Source organism: Vespa velutina, chromosome 3 (genome assembly GCF_912470025.1).
Source record: "Vespa velutina chromosome 3, iVesVel2.1, whole genome shotgun sequence".
In the NCBI taxonomy this organism is placed as follows: domain Eukaryota; kingdom Metazoa; phylum Arthropoda; class Insecta; order Hymenoptera; family Vespidae; genus Vespa; species Vespa velutina.
This window is the reverse complement of record NC_062190.1, coordinates 443,374-465,120: the sequence shown is the minus strand read 5'-3', so window position 1 is coordinate 465,120 and position 21,747 is coordinate 443,374. Positions and strand designations below refer to the sequence as shown.

At 30.0% G+C, this 21,747-nt stretch overlaps 1 protein-coding gene and 1 long non-coding RNA gene across 11 annotated transcripts in view; one reads left to right on the top strand and one right to left on the bottom strand.

The window, feature by feature from the left end:
- Positions 1-10,667, bottom strand: part of LOC124947513 — a 30,528-nt gene extending 19,861 nt beyond the window's left edge. For all 3 annotated transcript variants that reach the window (XR_007100429.1, XR_007100430.1, XR_007100431.1), the window contains exon 1: positions 10,275-10,667. This is a non-coding gene — a long non-coding RNA (uncharacterized LOC124947513). The remainder of the gene's footprint in view (positions 1-10,274) is intronic.
- Positions 1-21,747, top strand: part of LOC124947511 (inactive dipeptidyl peptidase 10) — an 86,857-nt gene that overhangs the window by 43,747 nt on the left and 21,363 nt on the right. For 6 of the 8 annotated variants that reach the window (XM_047489776.1, XM_047489773.1, XM_047489778.1 and 3 more), the window contains one exon: positions 18,029-18,300. In XM_047489776.1, the coding sequence (XP_047345732.1) occupies positions 18,199-18,300 (102 nt within the window). In that variant the 5' untranslated portion in view covers positions 18,029-18,198. Of the gene's footprint in view, positions 1-17,793; positions 17,934-18,028; positions 18,301-21,747 lie in introns of those variants that run through there. The other 2 variants (XM_047489774.1, XM_047489775.1) reach the window with 2 other exon arrangements.

The following is a 21,747-nucleotide window of genomic DNA, read 5'->3' as shown; positions in this document are numbered from 1 at the left end:
TTTCTCAATACTTTTTCTCATCTTCCCTCTCTTTCTCTCTTTTTACAGACTTCCATCTTCGAACAATTCCTCTTTTTTTATCATCATCTTGTTCCCTTTCCATCGTATACGCATATCTACGTATACGAGGATAAAGATGTCTATCCGATCTTTCCCTATTGGTTCTATTAAAAAGCTAGGATTCTTCTATTTTATTCTCTTTCGTTATTGTGTACGAAAAAATCACTCGTTTTTTCGTTCAATTTTTTTATTTTATCTCCCTTCCTCTTTCTTTTTTTTCTCGTCGAAATACGTCAACAAAATCATTTTTCCGCCTATAATAATTATATAGTAAATCTGTCGTTAATTACTTTTATCCACTAATGACTTGTTCTCACACATTCTGATATAACATTCTATTTAAAAAATCAAATAGGATTTTGTATAAAATGTTTTAAATATAAATTTGTTTGAGAAAATTCAACGACATAAAACTATTCCCTATAAATATTTGTTGGAAAATGGAAATAATATAATTTAATTAAAAACACGTTATAAATCCCTTTTAAGTGTATATATATATATCATATTATACAATGATAACGCCAATCTTGATATCATTTAATTTTAACAAAGAAATAGGTTTAATAATTATAGAGATAATTTCCAATTATTTTTATCCTCTTAAATAGTATTTCAAATTGTCACAAAGTTCGGATCAAAATCTTGTTTTCGATTTGTTTGAATGAGTTAGATAAGCTGGCTAATCTTTCTTCTTCTTAACTCCTTCATATCTTTACGAACAAATGATAATTTTATCAGAGAAGTAACGCTCGTTCGTTTAACGAAAGTATGATTCGATTTTCCGGTAATAAGCTGGCAAACGAAATAATAACCCGTTATAGAAATATCCTCATCCTCGTTCTAACTTTCTAGAATTTTTGAGGAATTTATTTGGAGCTTCTCTAGGAAAATAAAAATTAATATAAAAATATTTTTGAGTTTTTATTAGATTAATTTCGTTTAAATGTTACTATGTTATTAAATGAAACGTATTACAAATTAACATTAATAATTTAATTTTTAAAACTTTTAAACGAAATGCATTTTATAATATAAATTAATATATTTTAATATATTTTTATATACTTTATAATATAGATGAATAATTTAAACTTTAAAGCATATTATATGTATATAATATTTTTGAATATATATATATATATATATATATATATATATATATATATGTATATTCAAAATTAATGTTCAGAAGTATTTTTCTCTTACAAAATAAAATCATCGCGTCTTTAATTTCTATCTCCTATCTGTCTTCGATTTCATTAAATGGATTGCAAGCTTCCAATTCAATATAAAGCGTCTTAATACGATTTAAAAATTGAGAATCAAAATCGTTTGTATGAAATCGCATAGGCCTTTAAGATATTTCCCGAATCGTATGAAGTGCTTGTTCCTGTTTATCCTTTGTTTTCCTCTTTCCGTATCTTTTCAACTATATATCTTCCCTCACTCTCTCTCTCTCTCTCTCTGATATTCTCCCTTTCCCTCGGCCATCTTCTACTCCTATCCCACGGCCTCTCTCACACCAACGCGACGAAGTAGAGTTGACGTCAAATGTTCGAAAAGAAAAGAGAAGAAAGAAGAGGGAGTGGCGAGTGGCAGGCAGTATAGATCTCAATGCTTCTTGGCAGAAAGCCCATTCCATCCTCTTTCGATCCCTTCTACCCCTTTACCATCAAGTACTCGCTTCAGTCGGCCTTTCCTATGCTGCAGAATCGAAGTAACGACGAACGCGCCACCCTTCCTGGATGTATCCATCCCTTCTACCCATGTCTAAGCAAACGCAACGTTGTAAATATATATGTATATTTATGTATACACATATGTGCATATATATAATAAATATATACATATAACGTTATATGATATATACATGCATATACATATTATATATGTATATCAGTCCATATATATATATATATATAAAGAAAAAGGGAGAGGGATGGGGTCGAACCAATTCGGGACGAATGCACCTTCTTATATCGATGTAGACATTTTCGTAAAAAGGAACTCTGATATTACCGCCGCTCCCTACCACTAAAATTTACTCTATATTTCTTCCCCTGATTGTTCCGAAACATTTCTCATCGTAGAAATATATTGTAATAAAATTTTAATACTACTTCAGGTGGTGTGCATTTATGTAAATATTATACGATTCCCTAGAACTTTCTAACTCTCTCATAAATTATTCCTCTTGACATTCGTCGTATATCTATTAACGTACGTCATATACGTAAATATTTCAAGAAGATCGAAAAAAAAAATTGACGATAAACAACGGTATCTGTGTTGATAATTTTGGAAAATTTTGTTTTAAATATCGTGAGAAAAAGCCGATGAGTCGAATTTAGCGACGAAAACTTTGGGACAATTGGGAATTCCTGTAAAATCCTGCTGATAATAAAATTAGCATAAATCAGAGAGAGAGAGAGAGAGAGAGAGAGAGAGAGAGAGAGAGAGAAAAAAAAGGGACAACTATTTCAGCGCTGATATTCATCTGCTATTAATGTCATTGAAAATATTGTTAATACATTTGCATTTTTCGTAGCTTTATCTTTTTCTCGCTTGCCCATAATTGTCGCTGGTCGGTAATAAATTACAGTGAATTGTCAATTTGAATGAAAATATTTAATATTTTATCATTGATCAGAAAATATTGCATCAATGCTTTCTTTCCTCTTTTTATTTTTTTTTCCTTGTTTTTTTTTTTTTCTTCTATTGACAAACCCAACGATAACGACAGTAACGTCGAAGAATACGGTAATGTGTATACAAGTAGACAATATTGTTTACTCTTTTTTTTTTTTCTTTTCTATTTCACTCGTCGATATCGCGCTGAGGAAATGTTGCTGCGAAAGGTTTAAATCGATTTATAATAACTTTTATCACGTAATTCAAGTAACTGTTATAATAGTCTTGCTATCAATAATCTTTGAGAATTGATATCCTATAGAATTTTACATTGAAATATTTCGTACGTATATACGATATACGAAATGCACATTTATATTAATCTAAATATATATTTATATATATATATATATATATATATATATATGTACATATATATATTATTTATATCATCCAATTGAAGAGTTAATCTATTTTTATTTATGCTATTAAAAGTTTTGCTCTGTCAATAAATAAGTGAATCACGAAATAGAAAACAATTCATTTCTATTGTTACTTCAATGCATCCGTCAAACTGACAAAGTTTAAAGACTAATTCGAATCAAATCAAAGTTACAATGAGTCGTAGAAAGGGAAAAGGGTGGGGGTCGAGATGGGGGTAAGTTTCGAAAGGTCTTTGACTTTTGAAAATGGAAGTGCACCAAGAAATATGCTAGGATTAAGTTTGATGTTAGAAACACCAAGATTTCGACTAGCCATTTCGAAAATGGAAAGTCTCTGACGAAACAGTGAAATATAATAGAAAGTTAAATCGTCTAGAGGATTTGAGTGGGTAAAAGAAAGCTTCGAGATTTAGCGAGGGAGGATTAACTTCGAGAAATGTACGACTGTTTTCTTCGAATATTCTAATGCAAACAGAGAAAACTTATCGAGTAGACCAAAATACGCAAAGTAATAATTTATATACATATATTCATCATCAATTTTTCTTCTTTTTCTAACCCAAACCGTACCCAAAATGGTTCCCATCAGAAAGATAAAAATCGTATCGAATACTTCGTAATATCCTTTTTGTTTCCTTACCTCAAACTTTTTCAGTTGCGATAGGGACTAGCCCTTCGTTTTCGATCGATTGTTTTTCTTTTCTTTTCATTTTATTATTTTTCTTTTTTTTCTTTCTTTTTACAAGACAAAAACATATTTTTTAAAACGTCAAACATGTAATCTTCCAGATAGCTTACTTCGATAAAACTATTCTTAAAGTAATTTTCGAGAAACCCTCGTTCCTTCTCGGTCTTTTTCTCTTTATTCCAATTTCGACTCCCTTTGGGAACGGATCCAAGCCTTCTTCGCGCGCCCTACATTTTCAGATTAAATTGTAGGCGACTAATGCGCTATAATTGCACCAAGACGGTCGGCCGAGCGTCGTTAGAGTTTGATCCAGCGAGAATAAGTCGCGAGAAAATCTTTGTCGTAGTGATTCATGCTGTTCTTAAATCTAGTTCATTATATTAAATACGAATATCCTTCCCGAAATATCTATATCTTCATAAATATTTTAATTATATGTTCGAATTAATCGATTTTGCTCGTGCTTTTTAATTTCGAGAGAATATTCTTTCTCTTTGATAAATAATATTATTTAAAAACTTTCTATCGTACTTTTACTTATTTATTATATATATATATATATATATATATTTAATAAAAATGAATGCCTCGTTATTATGATTCGTTTATTTAAAAAACAAACTTAAGGGTTTACTCTTCTTTAAAATTAACTTTATTCCAAAAATACTACCTCCTAGTGCAATCGCCTGCTTAAGACTTACCGGCCGGCCTTTTTTGTTTTTTTTTTAGAGATGGTTCTCAATAGCGCCTCTTCTCTCAACTTTGCACGTGCGATAACAAAAACCCAATCGCGTAGTACGCACTTCCCAAACTCATATTTCATCCATACGATCTCCAAACATATACACCCACATACATACACATACATACACATATTTATTGATCTCTTGCATATATATTTATATATAAATGAAATTTATATAGATATCTGTTTAATTGATATACTTATATTTGACTACAGATAATTAAAATTTATATCTTCGTCGTACACACTGGGGAATAATATGAAATCTTTGAATTAATTATAGATCTTCTTACATATTATTGCGATTCCATGAACTACACTAGACATTGAAATAATATCAATTCGAATTGATTATAGGAAATTGTAGGAAACAATATAGATAGAACGATCAGTATAGATCAATGTGAAATAGGAATGGCGAATTTGTTGACCCGTGTGAAAATGTTTTAATGATCTCAGAATTTTCCAAAAGTTTAACTAAAATTTTCAGTAAATTATTAAAGAAAGAATCGAAATTTGAAATTTACAAAATACAAAAAGAAAATCTTGAAATTATCTACTAGATCAGTAGATTATTGTTATTTATTGATATTTCATTTCTAATCGTATCTCAAAATCCACGAAGAAATAAATTATCCGTTTAGATAATCCCGATATAAAAAAAAAAAAAAAAAAATTGTCACTTAAAATAAATAGCAGCAAGTTTTACCCTTTGAACAAAAGTTTTAAACAAAATTACACCATTTAATTCCGATTTCGTGTCTCCTTTTTTTATGTTATGACAGATTGATTAAAGAATTAAATAAAGAATTCCTTTTTATTTTTTTAAATTACTCAGTTCAAATATTTGACTGATGAATAAGAAATTTTTTTATTTGATTCCGACCCACCGCCAGAAAAGGTTCGCTATCATTGGTATAGACCATCTCGTGGGGTTGAGGAAAGGGAAGTTGGAGGGTAGTTGGGAGTTTAGAAGAAAGGGGATTTGTAAAAAGAGCGATCGATTCAGGAAAAGGGTGGTACAGCAGAGATATAGCGAAACGTTCGTTGGATTTGTAGCCGTCGAACGGATCGGTTCAGCACGGTGCCCGAGATTAACCATCTTGGTTACGAGCCAGCTAGCCTCTTGCTTTATTTCTGTGTCCCTCATAAACACAAGACTCTTACTATATTTCTCTTCGTCATACTCTTACAGTTACCGTTCTTGCATTTATTTTTATGCCAATGTATCTTGACTATTATGAACTCCGTTACAAGACAGGTATTACGTATATATACGTAATATATTTATATAATTTTTTTTCCTCTTTTGTTGCATATCATTACGAGGAGATTCTTTCGAGATGTCTATATATTATAAAAAAAAAAAAATATGACGACTGCCGAGCACGATGCTCTCTATGGTATTTCTTGATATAATGTAATTCGGGTAAGATTTCCCTGCGGGTAAAGCGGCATATTTCTTTTTAAATATGATTCGTATTTCTGATATTTTTAGTAATTGGACTAACAATTATTAGCAAAATTTATGAACATGTATTCTTTGTTTATTTTCAATTAAGAAATTAGATAAATTATTTGTAACATAGAAATTAAAAGCTAATAAAAATTTTCTGCTCTTTCTTTATATTATTATTATATTTACCAACGTCGATATTATCGTAGCATTATCGAAGAAATAAATAAATCATTATTGTCCTGACTCTAGATGGCTCGATTTTTTTCGAGAATAATTGGCCTATTATAAAATTATACATTTTACGATGTAAATCTGTCTGTTTACTCAGGTGGACTTTTATTTTTTGCATTAATCATTTTTAATAGCGAACGTTTAATTCTGCGCTTTTTCAAATGAAGAATAACAACCGGAACAAAGTGTGTCTCATGCAACTGAAAAAGATATAAAGGAAAATAGAGAACCTGAAGCTATTTTACCTGGTTGCTCGCAAGCAATTAATAAAAAGACTCCCGTGACAGACACGTCAGGAACAACGCTAAATAAAATTAATTCAAATCCCAGTACAATCATCAAGTGTAGCTCAACGAATTAGAAAATATTGGATACGTTTAAAATAACAAAAGCAACGAAAAGTACTCAAAATTCAGACAAGCCCAAACGCAAATAGATTTTGGAAAAGTCATCTTCGGATGAAATTTATTCAGATTTTGTGACCCAAGAGTTTGAAGAAAGTTTTGAAGGAAAATATAATGCTGAATGCATCTGGTTTTAGGTGCATTACAGCTGTACATCGAAATAAGACGATTGGATTCAATATGTGAAACGTGATAAGTGGCTTCACGGAGGATGTGCAATATTTTTGGATTTATATGGTTTTTGTAAAATAGTTTTATTTGAGCAAAAGGAATTAATTTTTTTCCTCTTACTTCCAAAATCTTTCTTTACTTTCTTTCTTTATATCGAAATCATCTAATTTGTGACAGTGAGATGGGCTATAAAAATTTTTATTTCTACAAATAAATACGAAATATAAATAAGAAAATATTTTTTTGCTTTGGATATCAATTAAATTTATTTATAATGTATTGAACTTCAAAAAAAAAAAAAAGTAGCCCATCACCTCCATCTTACCCTTTATATTTATGATTTTTACAGTATTTATTTATGCAAAAAGAAAGAAAAAAATTATTTTGCATAAACAAATTGCATCTTAAATAACTTTTAACTAATTATATATCTCTAATAATTTAATATGAAACTTGTTTTAATGCAAAAAATTTTGAAAATAAAATATTCAATTGTATCTTCCTTATCTTTTATGATTAGATACATCGTTTTATTAGAATTACTGCTTCGAAATTGGGTCATAAATTAGGTATCGCTATTTTCTTTCGTTCTTTCATTTTCCCATCTTGTTTCAGCACAATATAGCTTCCTAAAATTATTATTAACACATGCGACGCGTTTAATAGCTTTGATCATCGTTACGGCGCAAATTTGATATTAATGAGTTGTCCCGTTTTCTAGAAACACGGCTCGAATCTGATAAGTTTATATAATCAAAATTTACAATCGCTAATGCGCTATATCGAACGAATGATTTTTATAAATTTTAATAACGTTCAAATGAAAATACAAAAGAGAAAGAAGTAATTATTACAAATAATTTATTAGTTTTCTAAATAATTTAGACATTTTTTGATAGTGATCGAAATTAAAAATTAATTTGAACTTAATACTTTTATTATAGAATTCAAAATAAAAAAAAATATATATTTAGTAATATTTAGTAATACTTTTATACGATATGCAGTTGTTACATATTTAATTGATTTTTAAATAAATTTAACTGATATTTAATATCGGTTTGTTATATCTGTTATTTGATATATTATTTCGTTGCAATATTATCATGAATTAAGAAGAAATTAACTGTTTTTTATTTTATTTGGATACAACTATATATCGATTTTTTATGTATATGTAAACGTATGGATTTTAATCTATGGATAAATCTAAATGGAAATATTGATAATTGTAGGAAAATAATAAAAATTCATATAACGTTTTAAATTAAAAACTTGAAAGTACAAAAGAATACACAACAGATAGATATAGATATAATACAATGATTAAAGTTGATTCATGGTACTGCAGATCCGCAGGAAATTAGTTTTACTCATGAATCCGGAGAGAGCTAGAACAAAATGTTATATGAATTGAAAAACTAAGAACGTTTATTGGGATAATCAAAGAAGCATTCTTCATTTAAACTTGAGTAACTTTCAAGGGTTATTCGTTTACGTTAAATGAAACAGATAATTCTTTATAATTAAACGTAGTAATATTCATATTTTTTTTTTTTTATTAATCTTCTTGAACTTTGATAAAAATCAAATTAAAATTACATATAAAAAGAATTTAGAACTTTTCTCTTAGAAATTAAAAAGTATTAAACGATAAATACTAACATGATCGAAGTTCTAAAAATTAAAAAACATTCTTATTAGATAACATTAAATAATACATTCGAAAAATCATCAAATATTGCGTTATTATTTGTAAAATCATAGTGTTTATTTATAAAGTTCGAAATTATCAGAAAGCTTTTTTTTTTGGTTAAGAACTCTCAATACTAACAGTCGATAAGATAAGAATCTACTATATCGATTCTTTGAAAATTCCTCAGTATAGTAACATATAAAAGTTGTTCATCATCTTTCTCTCAAAGTATGTATGACTTCAGCGACAGATATGGACAAAGTATGAACTACAAGAGCAAGAGAGGAGCGAGGTTATAAGATTGCGTAGGTTATACTTTATAACATTAAAAAATGATAATACTTTAATATTTAGTTAGAATTTGATTGAAAAGATTTTGAAAATATATTGAAATATGCAGCCATTCTCCCGGTATTACTTAATATGTTACAAGTAATACCGACCCAGGTCTCACCACGTGGAGGTTGCTGCATCTGGAGACCCACGGGCTAACGCTGACTGTACTCTAAATTACGCGATACCAGAATGATTTGTCACTTATCGATTCAGATTTCAATATTTAACAGAAAGATAGTAAAGTTTATGAATAACAATTTTATAAAAATAAGAAATATATTATTTATATAAGATGAAAGTATGAATTTTATTTAACTTTAAAACAAAGAACAATGAAAAATGTATGAAACTCAACTTTAATAATGAAAATGCAAATATCAAATAATTCTAGTTGCATACACGGGGTAATGTAAATAAAATATGGAGCGACGAAATATTACGTCGTCTAAATTTTTCAGATCTACCTTTACACCTATCATTATAAGAGCATTTTAAATGACAACATGGCAAAAGTGAAATATGACTAAAAACCACTCTCGAAATGATCTGAAAGAATCTTCGAAAGTAACTCAATAACCTATAGTTATCCTCTTGACGTACAATTTGTAGAGCCTTTTTGGCATATAGAATATATTGAATCATCATTCAAAAAGTGTAATAACTAAATTTGATTCCAAATTCTAAGATATGAAAAAAAAACCTTAACACAATCCTAACGTATCTAAAAAAAAAAAAATAAAAATCTTATCTTTTTGGAGAGATACCTTTTCACAGCATAAGAAAAACAGGAATTAGTATATTAACTGCAGAAAATCCTGAACTAAAAATTGATTAACTTATTTTACGACCTACGGACTGTATTGATTCTATCAATCTCCTATCCTTTTATCAATAACTTTACTCGACTTTTTTCATTTAAAAGTAATGACTCTATTGAGACTTTCTTTTCATCAACAAAATTGATTAAATATTTAATTAATTTTTATTAAAAAGTATAATGAAAAATCTTTGAACACTCTTTCTTACAAGCGATTACTTTAATTATTAGAAAAAAAAATCATTTCAATTTCCTTTGTAATCCAGAGACTATCCATCACGAATGTCTTTTTGCTCCTTCTTTATTAGAACTATATAATATCGATTCTTTAATATTTTTCCGAGAGAAAAATATTTAAAACCCCATTGAAATATTCAAATCGCAAATAATTATGAAATAAGAATATCCTATTCTAATCTGTTAAATAAATCAAAAAATAAAAAACCATTCATGAGTAAATCTCCGAAGAAATTTACTCGTGGTTACTCAATGCTCTTCTATTAATTAATTACAATTAATCAGCCGTGCCAATTGCGATCTTTCGTTTTCGACATGATAGAATGATCGGAGGAAATTAAAAATTTACTTACTATTTAAGAAGTTCTGCGATAGTTCCAAAACACTCTACCGCGATTTAGGTCGAAATTGAGGGTGGATGATTCATAGATGGTTGAAAATGAGGTAGACCGACATCGCTATAGATTGAGATCCTCTTAAATGATACACTGACTCTAATACGCAATAGTTATTTTTTAACGGACGGCCACTGAAGTTTATTTCCGAAACACTATTGTCTTTTATAAATACAGTCTGTACGACTGTTAAAAAAGCATAAAACTTTACGAACGATCACTGACTCTAACGACTGCATTGCACGCAGTCGATCCAAAAACACTTGTTGTTTAAATCGCGAAACGTGAACGAACAAACACTGCTTCTACTTCGCCTTATTTTTATTTTAGCAGTACAAACAATTGATTATATCAATGCTTCGTATGTGATTGCAATGACGTTCTGAAACATAAAAATGTAATATTATTATATGAAATCAATATTATAATAATATGAAATAGAATACTTTGCGATCGTTTCAAATTGTATAAATAATTCTGAAATAATGAAAAATATGATTTATATAACCTTACCCGTTTGGAAAGAGACAGCTCCGATCTTTACTCGTCGAAGTCCAAAAGGAAACTGATTTGATAACAGTCAAAGTCAGTGAGAAGGTCATTGTTGTTTAAGTAACTAAACAACGACCGCGCGTTTAAATTTTAATTCTATTTAAATATTAATTTAATGTTTGAATACTAATTTATTAATATGTTATTGATATATTAATAAAAAAAAAAAAAAGATTATTTATAAAAGAGGTTTTAAATGTTTTAACCCACCGAAGTTAAAAGCGTTAATCGATATTATTTTGAATTTTTTACTGTAGATTTTTCATCGAAAAAGTTTTAGATTTTTGATTGGCGTTAAAGGATTCAGTGCCCTAGCTGAATCGGACGATGAAAATAGTCGAACTGGTTACAATATTAACACCAAGCGAAACATCGATCGCACGTATGATCGATTGAACCACCAATCAGATTTTCTCCCGTTAGTGCGTTTTTTTTTTTTTCCTATTGAATATTGAGAGTTCAGATTCGAAACGTTCAGGTTCGCTCCATCGACATTCGTTGTTTCAAACTGCGAGAATCCAATTATGAATACGCGCGGACCTTCCAACCACAGATATGTAGATACTTGCATATATTCTTGAACTAGAGTAGACATAAAAATGAAAAAAGAATTCGATTGGAAATAGGACAATTCGACGATAAATTATTTATTATCATTTCACTTTCAATTTTATTCTTGCGCGTAAAAAAAAAAGAAAAAAGAAAAAAGAAAGAACAGAAAAAAGACTGAAACAAAGTTGCATCTCATCTTTAAACTTTGCTGAAATGTAATTTTTACAATATTATTACAATAATTAACACGGAATGTTATATTAATTATAATTCAAACACATATAATCTTGTATATATAAGATTCTGTAGATTCAACATAAAATTGCATGTGTTTATTTAAAATGGAAAATGTTAACGTAATATTAATATAAAGGAAATGACGGGTTAGTTTATTTTACATTAGAACGTTTCCTCCTTTTGACTTAATTATTTAATAATTTCTTAATTTAATAATTTACTTTATTTAATAATTTCTGTAAAAGAGAAAAGAATTTTTAAGTATGATTACGAAGAATTTCTTATGCTCCTAATCTAATGAAAAATGTAAGAAAGAATTGTTTTTAAAATTACTTGAGATATCCAAAAATCTTTCATAACGTTTCATATCAAAATTTAAATGTATGTGCGTGTACATGAATGTGTATATTGCTTAAATTTTTTGATGAATTAATTTGAAATTTATATCAAAACTCAAGTTGAATCCTACAAAATTTCACGAATAATTTTGATTCAGTTTGATTTTCAGTTTAAAAACGACGAACATTTGAAACCTAATTTTTAAAACTAATGAAAGGTCGCATACGCGGAAATAAATTAAAATAAATAAAAATTATGTAGGATTATTTAAAATAGTGGAAATCATCGATGCGACCTATATCGATTATGCTTATTTTGTATTTCACGTGGAAATACTGTTCAAATATATATTCTGGATGTTTAGGACGATTCTTTTTTCTAAAAAATATGTATCCTCTTTATGTTAGATAATGTAAAAATTTGACGAATATACGAATACGGATACATGAAAGAATTTTTATATACACGTGATACAAATATCGATACGATCGAAGACTGGTTATCCTGTTTGTATCTTCTAGTCAACGATAGAATACGCAATATCGTTTATTTACACTCGATTTATTCCGGAGTAGTATGTAAACATCAAGCGTTTCTTTTGTATACACATTATAACTAAGCAAAAATTTAACAGGTTTAGTATAACGTTAGCTATTTTTCTCTTTTTTCCATTATCAAAATCTATTATCGAAAGTAATATTTAAAATATTTTTATTTCTTGCGATTCATATACTTATCGACTATGAAGTAAAAATCGAAAAAAAATGTCAATAAAGTAATATCGAATAAATTTTGTTGAAAGTTTGGAAACGAAACAACGTTTTGTTGAAAATCGAAACAGAAACGTAGGTGAAATAAAAAAAAAAAAAAAAAATCCCAAAACAAAACAAAAAGGATCATTGTAAATCGATACTTTTATATTAGAAACGAAGCAATCTCTTAGCTATAAGATTAAGAACGGTATAGTAGTAAGCGCTCTTTTAACGAGGTACTCATTGACGGATCAAAGACTTTTCACATTTCAGCGAGGCTCAGCATCCTCGAGTACCATTTCGATGCTTAGACAAAGGAGCAAGCTCGATAAGAGGGAATACAAGTACGAACGAAGGAATTCATCAAGAAACGCGTTCTCGTCTTGTATCGATTTTTGAGGTACTCCATATATACATACACACATACACATACACATATATCTTTCTCTATGTCTTTCACATCTCTTCTTATCCTCGCTGAACGAAGGTGCGCTATCTGTCGTTTCCCTGAGAAGTATCATTCTTCTTTACCGCCTTGTACGACCTATAAGTCGATAATAAGCTTAGAGCACCATTTGAAGCAGGTGCATGCTAATGTAGAAATATATAGAGTATTAAAAAGAGATCTCAGAAGATATAAATGGAAAAATTAATCTTCACGGAATTATAAGTATTATAATTTTGAGTTTTGATAATAACATCGACTTATTTCTGTGCTATGCAGCGCTCAAGTATAGAATTATTACGATTTTATCTTATCATGCTTTTATTTTTAATATTTACAAAATGGTATCTTTCATGAAAATGTTTTTCCTTGTTTATTATTATTATAAGTTTTATTATTATACATCCTACACATTTTTGTAAATCAAAAAAAGATTTGTTTAAGGATACCGATGTATTCTCTCAAACATTTTTGGTATTGTCTATACGAACTTTTAATAATTATCGTTATAAATATTGCGTATCATCATTGATAGATAGATAAACAAAAGTTTTCAAATATAATCATTTAAAAAGATTCAAAAGATTTAAAAGGAGAGATTAAAGAGGGTTAATCAATTCCATATCTAATCAACCCTGCTCTATCTATCTTTAAATGATAGTCTGATTCAAATGTTGTCTTAAAATGATTTCAAAATGTGATGACATATAATCGTGTACGAAATACATTTGAAAAACATTGGAAAAACGAATTTATTATAAATCATAATACATGTATATACATTATATATATATATATATATATATATATATATATATATATATATATTCATGTATATGCATATGCATTGATTTTTTTACAGTCCGACCGAAACAGGCTTGTTCTGATATATCACAACATATTTTCTTCCTTTCCTTTTTCTTTTTTCAGTTTAACTTTCCAAATTTTTCATTTCATATAAAACATAAGAAGAATATAATATAAATTTCATTAATCCATCATTCAATGATTTTATCAGCCAAGAGCATTCATCTTTCTTCGTTGATATAATATAGAGAAAAGAAAATCGAGGTCAATGAAATCGTCGATTATTCTACACAACAGTCATTAACCGAACTTTTCTACTCTTTTAGTGAAACTGACTCGTTCTAATGATTATCGAAATAATCACTCATGCAAGTAATTACTTTTTTTCCTTTTTCCCCAATGAAATAACTCATTGAAATTTTCAATATATTTTGGATATATAAAATAAAAAGAATAGAGTGGAATGAAAGATATGGCAATAAAAGAAAGAAAGAAAGACAAAAAAAAAACAAACAAACAAACAAACTACGATATTATTTCTACTATAATGAAACTTTGTTTGTTCTTTTAACCGTATACTCGTCATAAACAGTTAACATTTTAACAATGGATATCCATGGGAGATATCCCTCTTTGTGTTTTCGTTCATAGATACTCAACAAACTCAAAGGAGTAATCCACGTAGATGTTCTGTTCATGGCTGACTGTGGCCGATGAATGAAATCCAAGGTAGTCGACCTTATTTTGCGTCAGCCTCTCAACCCCTTCCTATCGTTCTTTAGCTATCCTCCCTTGCTCCATTCTCTCCCCCTAGCACCAACAACCTCTTTTCCTCCCCTCTTTTCTTCGATTACTCCCCACTCCTTCTCGTTCTCCTCTTTCTCCACTAGTCCATATCCCTCACGGTGACTGTTCCCACACGGTCTACCGCACTGCTGACGTAACGCGTTCCTTTGACGTCACGAGCGAGGCGAACGTACCACCACCTCCGTTGTCGTTGAGGATAACGTCCTACCTCATATCCATCCATCGTTTTTTTATCTTCGATATATTCGCTAATAAATTCTCTTTTTTACTTTGCAAGCATCGATATCATTTACTTTTATAATTCCTCAGTTTATTTTTCATATTGATTAAGGAGAAATTCAAACGAGTTGATTAAAGTCAGAAATTCAAAATATTGATCATCAACCGGACGAGTATATTAAGATCATATGACGGATTCTTTTCTCAGTTAATTTTACGTTAAATATTGAATACGTTAAAATATTGAACGTAATAAAAATAGTACAAATTTTTCTACACGAAAGCTAATTGAAATACGTGTAAATGATATACGGACAACCCATTCGGAGAATTTTATTGAAATCTCTTTGAACGTTATATAAAAAAAAAAAAATATATATATATATATACATTTTTTTTTATTAACGAAATACCGGGAAAAATAATTTTACGAAATATTTTAGCTATCATCTTTGTGTTTTTGCATCGCTACATAAATACAAAACATCATATTTCCTCTCTCTCTCTCTCTCTCACGCGCACACACACGAGCGTACATACGCTTGTAGAAAAAAAAATACTAGAGAAAGATGCAATTGCAAAAAATGTTGGCAAATTTGTTCATATAATGTACACGACAACGGGCATTGGGCAGGATCGAAAATTTTAGTGACATTTCCATATATATTTGAAACCCTAAAATATATCAAAATGAAGTTTGGATTAAACGATCTTACAAAAAATAATTTTTTTCTAATAATATCTATACAATATATTGTTTGTTTTTTTACCGTTTTATAATTTATTTTTTCGAAACAAATTCAAAGAAGGTTACAATAAATAACTTCAGCTCCACTGCTGGATTAGTTGGACTTGTAAGCGGGATTTGTGCTAATATTGTACTTGGATATATGAAATCTCTGGCTAACCATTCCTCATTACGTTTAAGGAATTTAATCTCTGTATAGCGAGATTGGTTTTCTGCTTTAATTTTGAAAGAAATTTCTTTAAACTTGTTTTTAGTGCGGATAAACTTCCCGGAGAAATATTGATTCTTATTTTTTGATATAAAGATAAATAATCCTTTTTTGGACGAATTTCTTGGTGTTTACGAAAAGCCTGTATTATCGTCAAGTAACTATTATATGAAGAAAGAAAACCGCAAAATGGCGTTTCTTGCTAAAACTAAAACATTTCAATATGCGAAATGAAATATAATATAAATGAAGAAAAGAGAAAATTTTCAATATAAACTTGATTGATAAAGTGAACACAAATACATAGAGAAACAGGCATTTAATATAAATTATACAAAAAAAAAAATTTTAATTGAATAAAATGAAAGAACAACTAGAGATAAACTTCAAATTCAATTATTTAAAAAGTGCTTCAAAAAAATGTCTTATTGTACAGTTTCTGATAATATTGTTTTAATTGATTGCACGTAGATTATATAGAACAAAGACGTAGGATTATCTGTAGCTTATCATAATCATCTCATGTTTCTGATTGTTAGTATCTCACAGAGTGAATAATAGATGGGAACGCACATATGTACGTGCTATTTCGTACGTGACGCTGGTAGGTTCAAACGATAATAATTTCGAAACTGGGACGAAGTTCGTAGTGATTTTTACATAATTATGTAAAGAAGTTCAATTGTGCCACGTTTGGCTCGTAAAAGTATATCGATCTTATGTTCAAGGTAGAATCTTTTATATGCAGGCAATAAGCATTTTCGCTCATGCATAAATGGCAACTACTTGTTCAATGACGAGGATGACTTGAGAACGATAAAAGAAAAAGAAACTTTAAATAATTCGAACTAATCGGATTTGCTTTTTATTCAAAATCATGCGTTTTTTGTACAATTTGTTCATTCTCTTTCGACGTTTCATAAATCCATCCGAATTCGAAATTTATAGCTGTCAATGTTGGACTCGTTCACGATCACTTACCACGAACATCTACGTGTAATAATTTCTTCATACGTTTCACGAATAAAAATGAAATAGAAAAATCTCCGCAACAAATTTTTATTCTCACGCAAGTCATTTCTACAAAATTTATCGTATAACCAAATACGATGCTGAAATAAAAAAAAAAAAAGAAAAAAAGAAAAAAAGAAAAGAAATAATCAATAAATTGCATTAACTCAAAATCATACTCGAATGAATTGCAAGAACGATAGAGCTAGAATAAAATTCCCAGAATGAAATCGAATAAATGTTTGTTCCGTAACATTGATTAAAAAGAAATAACTTCAAAATTGATTGATAAAGGAGAATAAAGAAATGCAAGGGAAATGAAATGTTTCGTAACTGAAACTATGAGAAATGAGTATTCGTTTGCTATTACTTTCAAATACTGGTATTTAATTTAGAGGCCGACTTCAATGAAGTTTTGCTCGTTCATTATTATCCTTCGACTTTCCTTCCATTCTTCGTATCGTCTTCCTTTTCGGAAATCTACCGTTCGTCTAATCGAACTAGACGTTTGTACTCTTTCACCAAATTCCAAAATACTATTTCCAATTATAATTGGAAAACTGAATAGTTTCAATCATTCAATTGGACTTCAAATACAAACTATTGAGACGTTAATCAATTAATCATTCTGTTATTCTTCAGTGATTCCATTCAGATATCACCTTTCTATACAATTATAAAAATATTTAATACTTCTTATTGACAATGATTTTGTCTCAATTTAAATAAAAGATAGATACCATTCACCAAATGTATTATATATAAAATTATATGTAACACTCATAGGTAATATTAAAGGTAATATTTCAGACAGATCATTCCAAATAAAAGAAATAATAAATAAATAAATAAATAAGTAGAAAGAAAAGATAATTAAACGGAGGAAATAAATTCGAATAAAAAGAAGATGAAGAAAATTCTCCATTTACCGATCGATCAGGTAAAAATATAAAATGTTCGATTTCTTGAAAAGGAGGAAAAAGGATTATTGACAGATTATTGACAGGGAATTTTTTTTCTTTTATTCTTGTACAGGTGAAAAGCTGTGGATTGTCGTGGTAGACTCTCGGCCCCAGGAGTGGCCCGGGGGTGGTTACCCTGGGGACCTCGTCGGGGAAAAGATTGGACTGGAAGGAGGAAGTGGCTGAGGAAGCAAAAAAAGAAGAAGGAGAAGAAGAAAACGAGGAGTGGAGGAGGAGAGCGCTATGAACGCCAGCGTCAACATCGAGAGGAACTCCTGGCGGCTGCCTCCCGACGAGACCGTCCAGGTCGCTGATCCCCGATCGAAGTCAGCTCAGGTAAAAGAGGTAAATCGCTCCAGCAGTCCGCCGAGTGGTATCCCTTCGTTCGTCTCTCTACAAATGAAAATTCTCGAGGCCGGAATTTAGAAAAGTGATGCCTGCATACGAGTATATGTATATGTGTACATAGATACTATACATATATGTGTATATCAGGTCTTAGAAAAGCATGCCAGTGATCGTCTTTACTTCGATACATGTCTTACCCTACTTTGAAACTTACGTGATCACACAATCGGTTACGATCTTTTATAGTACGATAACATTATATATATACATATATACATATATATATATATATATATATATCAAACACAACACTTAACTCGTCGTCTTGAAACGTTACGAATGTAATGACGTTAAAGGTTGTTAGGTCTTATCAGAAGTTAACAGAAATGCATGTTAAAATGATGTACTTACCTACATACATATTTACTTAGTTTTTGATGTTGCATCATGAAGCACGAGTAAACATAATTCCGTATCACAAACAGAAAGGTTACAAAATTTTACTGTATTAGCATAGTTTAATCATAACTCGATATTCGTCGAAATTATTCAACATCTTTTAATTTATCGACGAACAATCAACAAAGCCGATTAATAGTTAAAAGCTACGCTACATTGTAACGTTTTATAATCCTAGTTAATTATCGTTTTATTCTTGTAAAAGTAGAAATTTCTCGTAACGTTAAACACAATCGAGAAACACGATCTAATCAAAAATCTCTGGTTAATAGATATCTGTGTGTTTGTGCTGTGCACCCGTTTATACTCTTGATACTTCATTACGTAACCTTGATTCTGTTTAATAAGGATAGGCCTTTTAATTCGAACTTTATGAGATACTTTCATTGCCTCGACGAAGTACCGTTGAAATTTTTCCTTCGAGTACTTTATATTTTCCTACGATTTTATCTTTTACGTTTCAATTTAATTTGACGGTATATAACGATTTATTTAAGTAATAAATAGATATTCGAAAAATTGTAATCATTTTCATAAGTAAACTCACGCATTACGTGTTAATCAACAAGTAAAGTGTAATAAAAGATTATTAGTTTTGTGAATAGAAAATAATAAACAACTTTTCTTTTAACTCTTTGAACAAAGGATTATCGTAGTAAATTACTATTTAATTAATTTTCAGAAGTTATAGAATTAAAAGCGATATTTTTATCTTGTTCAACAAACAAATGAACAAAAAGCTACTACGAAAAAAAAATAACTATAACAGATGTAAATTTACGGTAATAATATTTTGGCGCAAAATTCAAAAGGTACATAGGACGTACGTAAAACACCAAACTGACATACTATTCAAAGGATTAAATAAGCGAGAAGAGTGAACGTAACTGGAACACTTAACGTTCGTATAATAATAGCGTTTAACAGGGACAAATTACGTTTCTGTGAACTATAAAAGCTACTGTAATTGTCCCTATTAATCATATAATTAATAAGACAAGAATATTCATTAAGCTCGATCAAAGTTTCGATTATATAAAATTCCTTATCTCATGCGATAGAGACGAAATATGTAATTAATAATCTTCGTGAATTACGAATAAATATGCAAATTATATTCATTATTCTCAATAAACAGAATGAATATTTTTTTGTAAAATCATCCGTTAGAATGATTTAATATGTTAATTATATAAGAGCAACAAGCACTTTCAACTTTTCTTAGAATATTAATATACGTGGCTTACGTCTCTCCTGGATTCTCATAGCTTAAATATGTTCACGTGATCTTAGATGCTCTTCATCACATACCTCAAGCAATAACTTCGCATGCAGTTTAACGCTCCTGTAATAATATATTACAAACAAACTATACCGTTTTCGAAAAAAAAAAAGTATGTTTACAATGTGCAAATCGTAAATTTGGTATCAGTTTAATTAGATACGTCTACGTGACGTACAACTATTAACTTCTTCGAGAAATAGAACGCTCGAATAGATGATCCTAAAATATATAATTACGTACAGTCAATTTATTGATCTAAAGTCAGTTAAATTACGATTTTTCTTCGTAAATGAGAATTCTAAATAATCAATCGAAACTTCCTATGCTATTGTTATAATTCGAGCATTTTATCGAACATTGAAAGATAGAAGACAAAAGGGAATCGATTGAAAGATATCCTTTCGGATTGAATAGAAACCTTGGAAATTGGTAAGTGAAAGGGTAAATGGAAGGGATAGAAAAATCGTGCTAATTACACCGATGTTGTATGGATACGTATATGTGTGTGTATATGCGTACATACACACAGACTTATGTACCTATACAATATATATATATATATATACATATATGTGTTTAAGTATATATACAAACACAAACGATCGTCGAGGGAGTACAATTCATTATGCACGAAGCTTTTTCTTTCCTCTTTAGCCTTTCTCTCCGTCTCTTTCTTTCTCTCTGTCCTCGCCTCTTACAGAAATTCTCCTCTTTGCCCTCTTGAGAATTCGCTCTGAAGGAAAGCTTTCGTGCAGATAACCGATAGTGCCGAGACTAAATGCACTGTCACGATCTCACTGTTAAGGTCCCTATGCGGCTTGACAGCTCGAGTTGTATCCTGCAGAGTTTCGAAGGACGAAACCGTCCAGAGCCAGTGCTTATATCAAGTACGCTGCTTTGCATAAACCGATTCAGTGTTCACCCGAATAATCGACTGATGGGAAAGAAAATGAAAGAGAAAGAGAGGGAAGAGTTAAAGGGAGAGAAAGAGAGAGAGAGAGAGAGAGAGAAATCTCTCACGATTGGAATTTACCAAGGCCTTCTTCGTCCTTGATTACCTTGCGTCCACTCAAGTAGAATATCTCGTTTCGTTCTAACGTGTTCTGCATACGAAGATAATTACGTTTAGCCCTCCATTAATTTCGTTCATTTAATTATGAGTGAAGGAAGATGTACATACATAAAAGCAACGCGTTGTTTCTGGTTGAAAACATTTAGCTTTTCCTTAACAAAGGGATCAGTGAAACGAGGAAATTGAGATAGATCTATTACTACACTCGTCAAAATAAGACACGGTAAAACAATTTACAGAGAAACATAGAGAGAAAGAAAGAGAGAGAGAGAGAGAGAGAGAGAGAGAGAGAGAGGAAGAGAGAAATATGATAGTGTGGGATGATGAAAACTTCTTCGTTGAAATGGCGAGAAACTCTTGTTCTCCTGGATAGCATACACTACCGTGAAATAACTTAATTATCGGCCTTGCCTGATGCTATGAGTGTTAGGATTCTTGTAGTAGGAGAAGCAGTAGAGTATATCGAGTGAGTGAAAAGGAGATGGAGGAAGAGAGAGAGAGAGAGAGAGAGAGAGAGAAAGAGACAGAGATCGTATATGTATCACCCCTTTGACTTTCGTGAGCAACCGATGGAAAACCCTTACACGTTCGAGAAAACCACCACGACCAAACTGACAACGGACTTCAA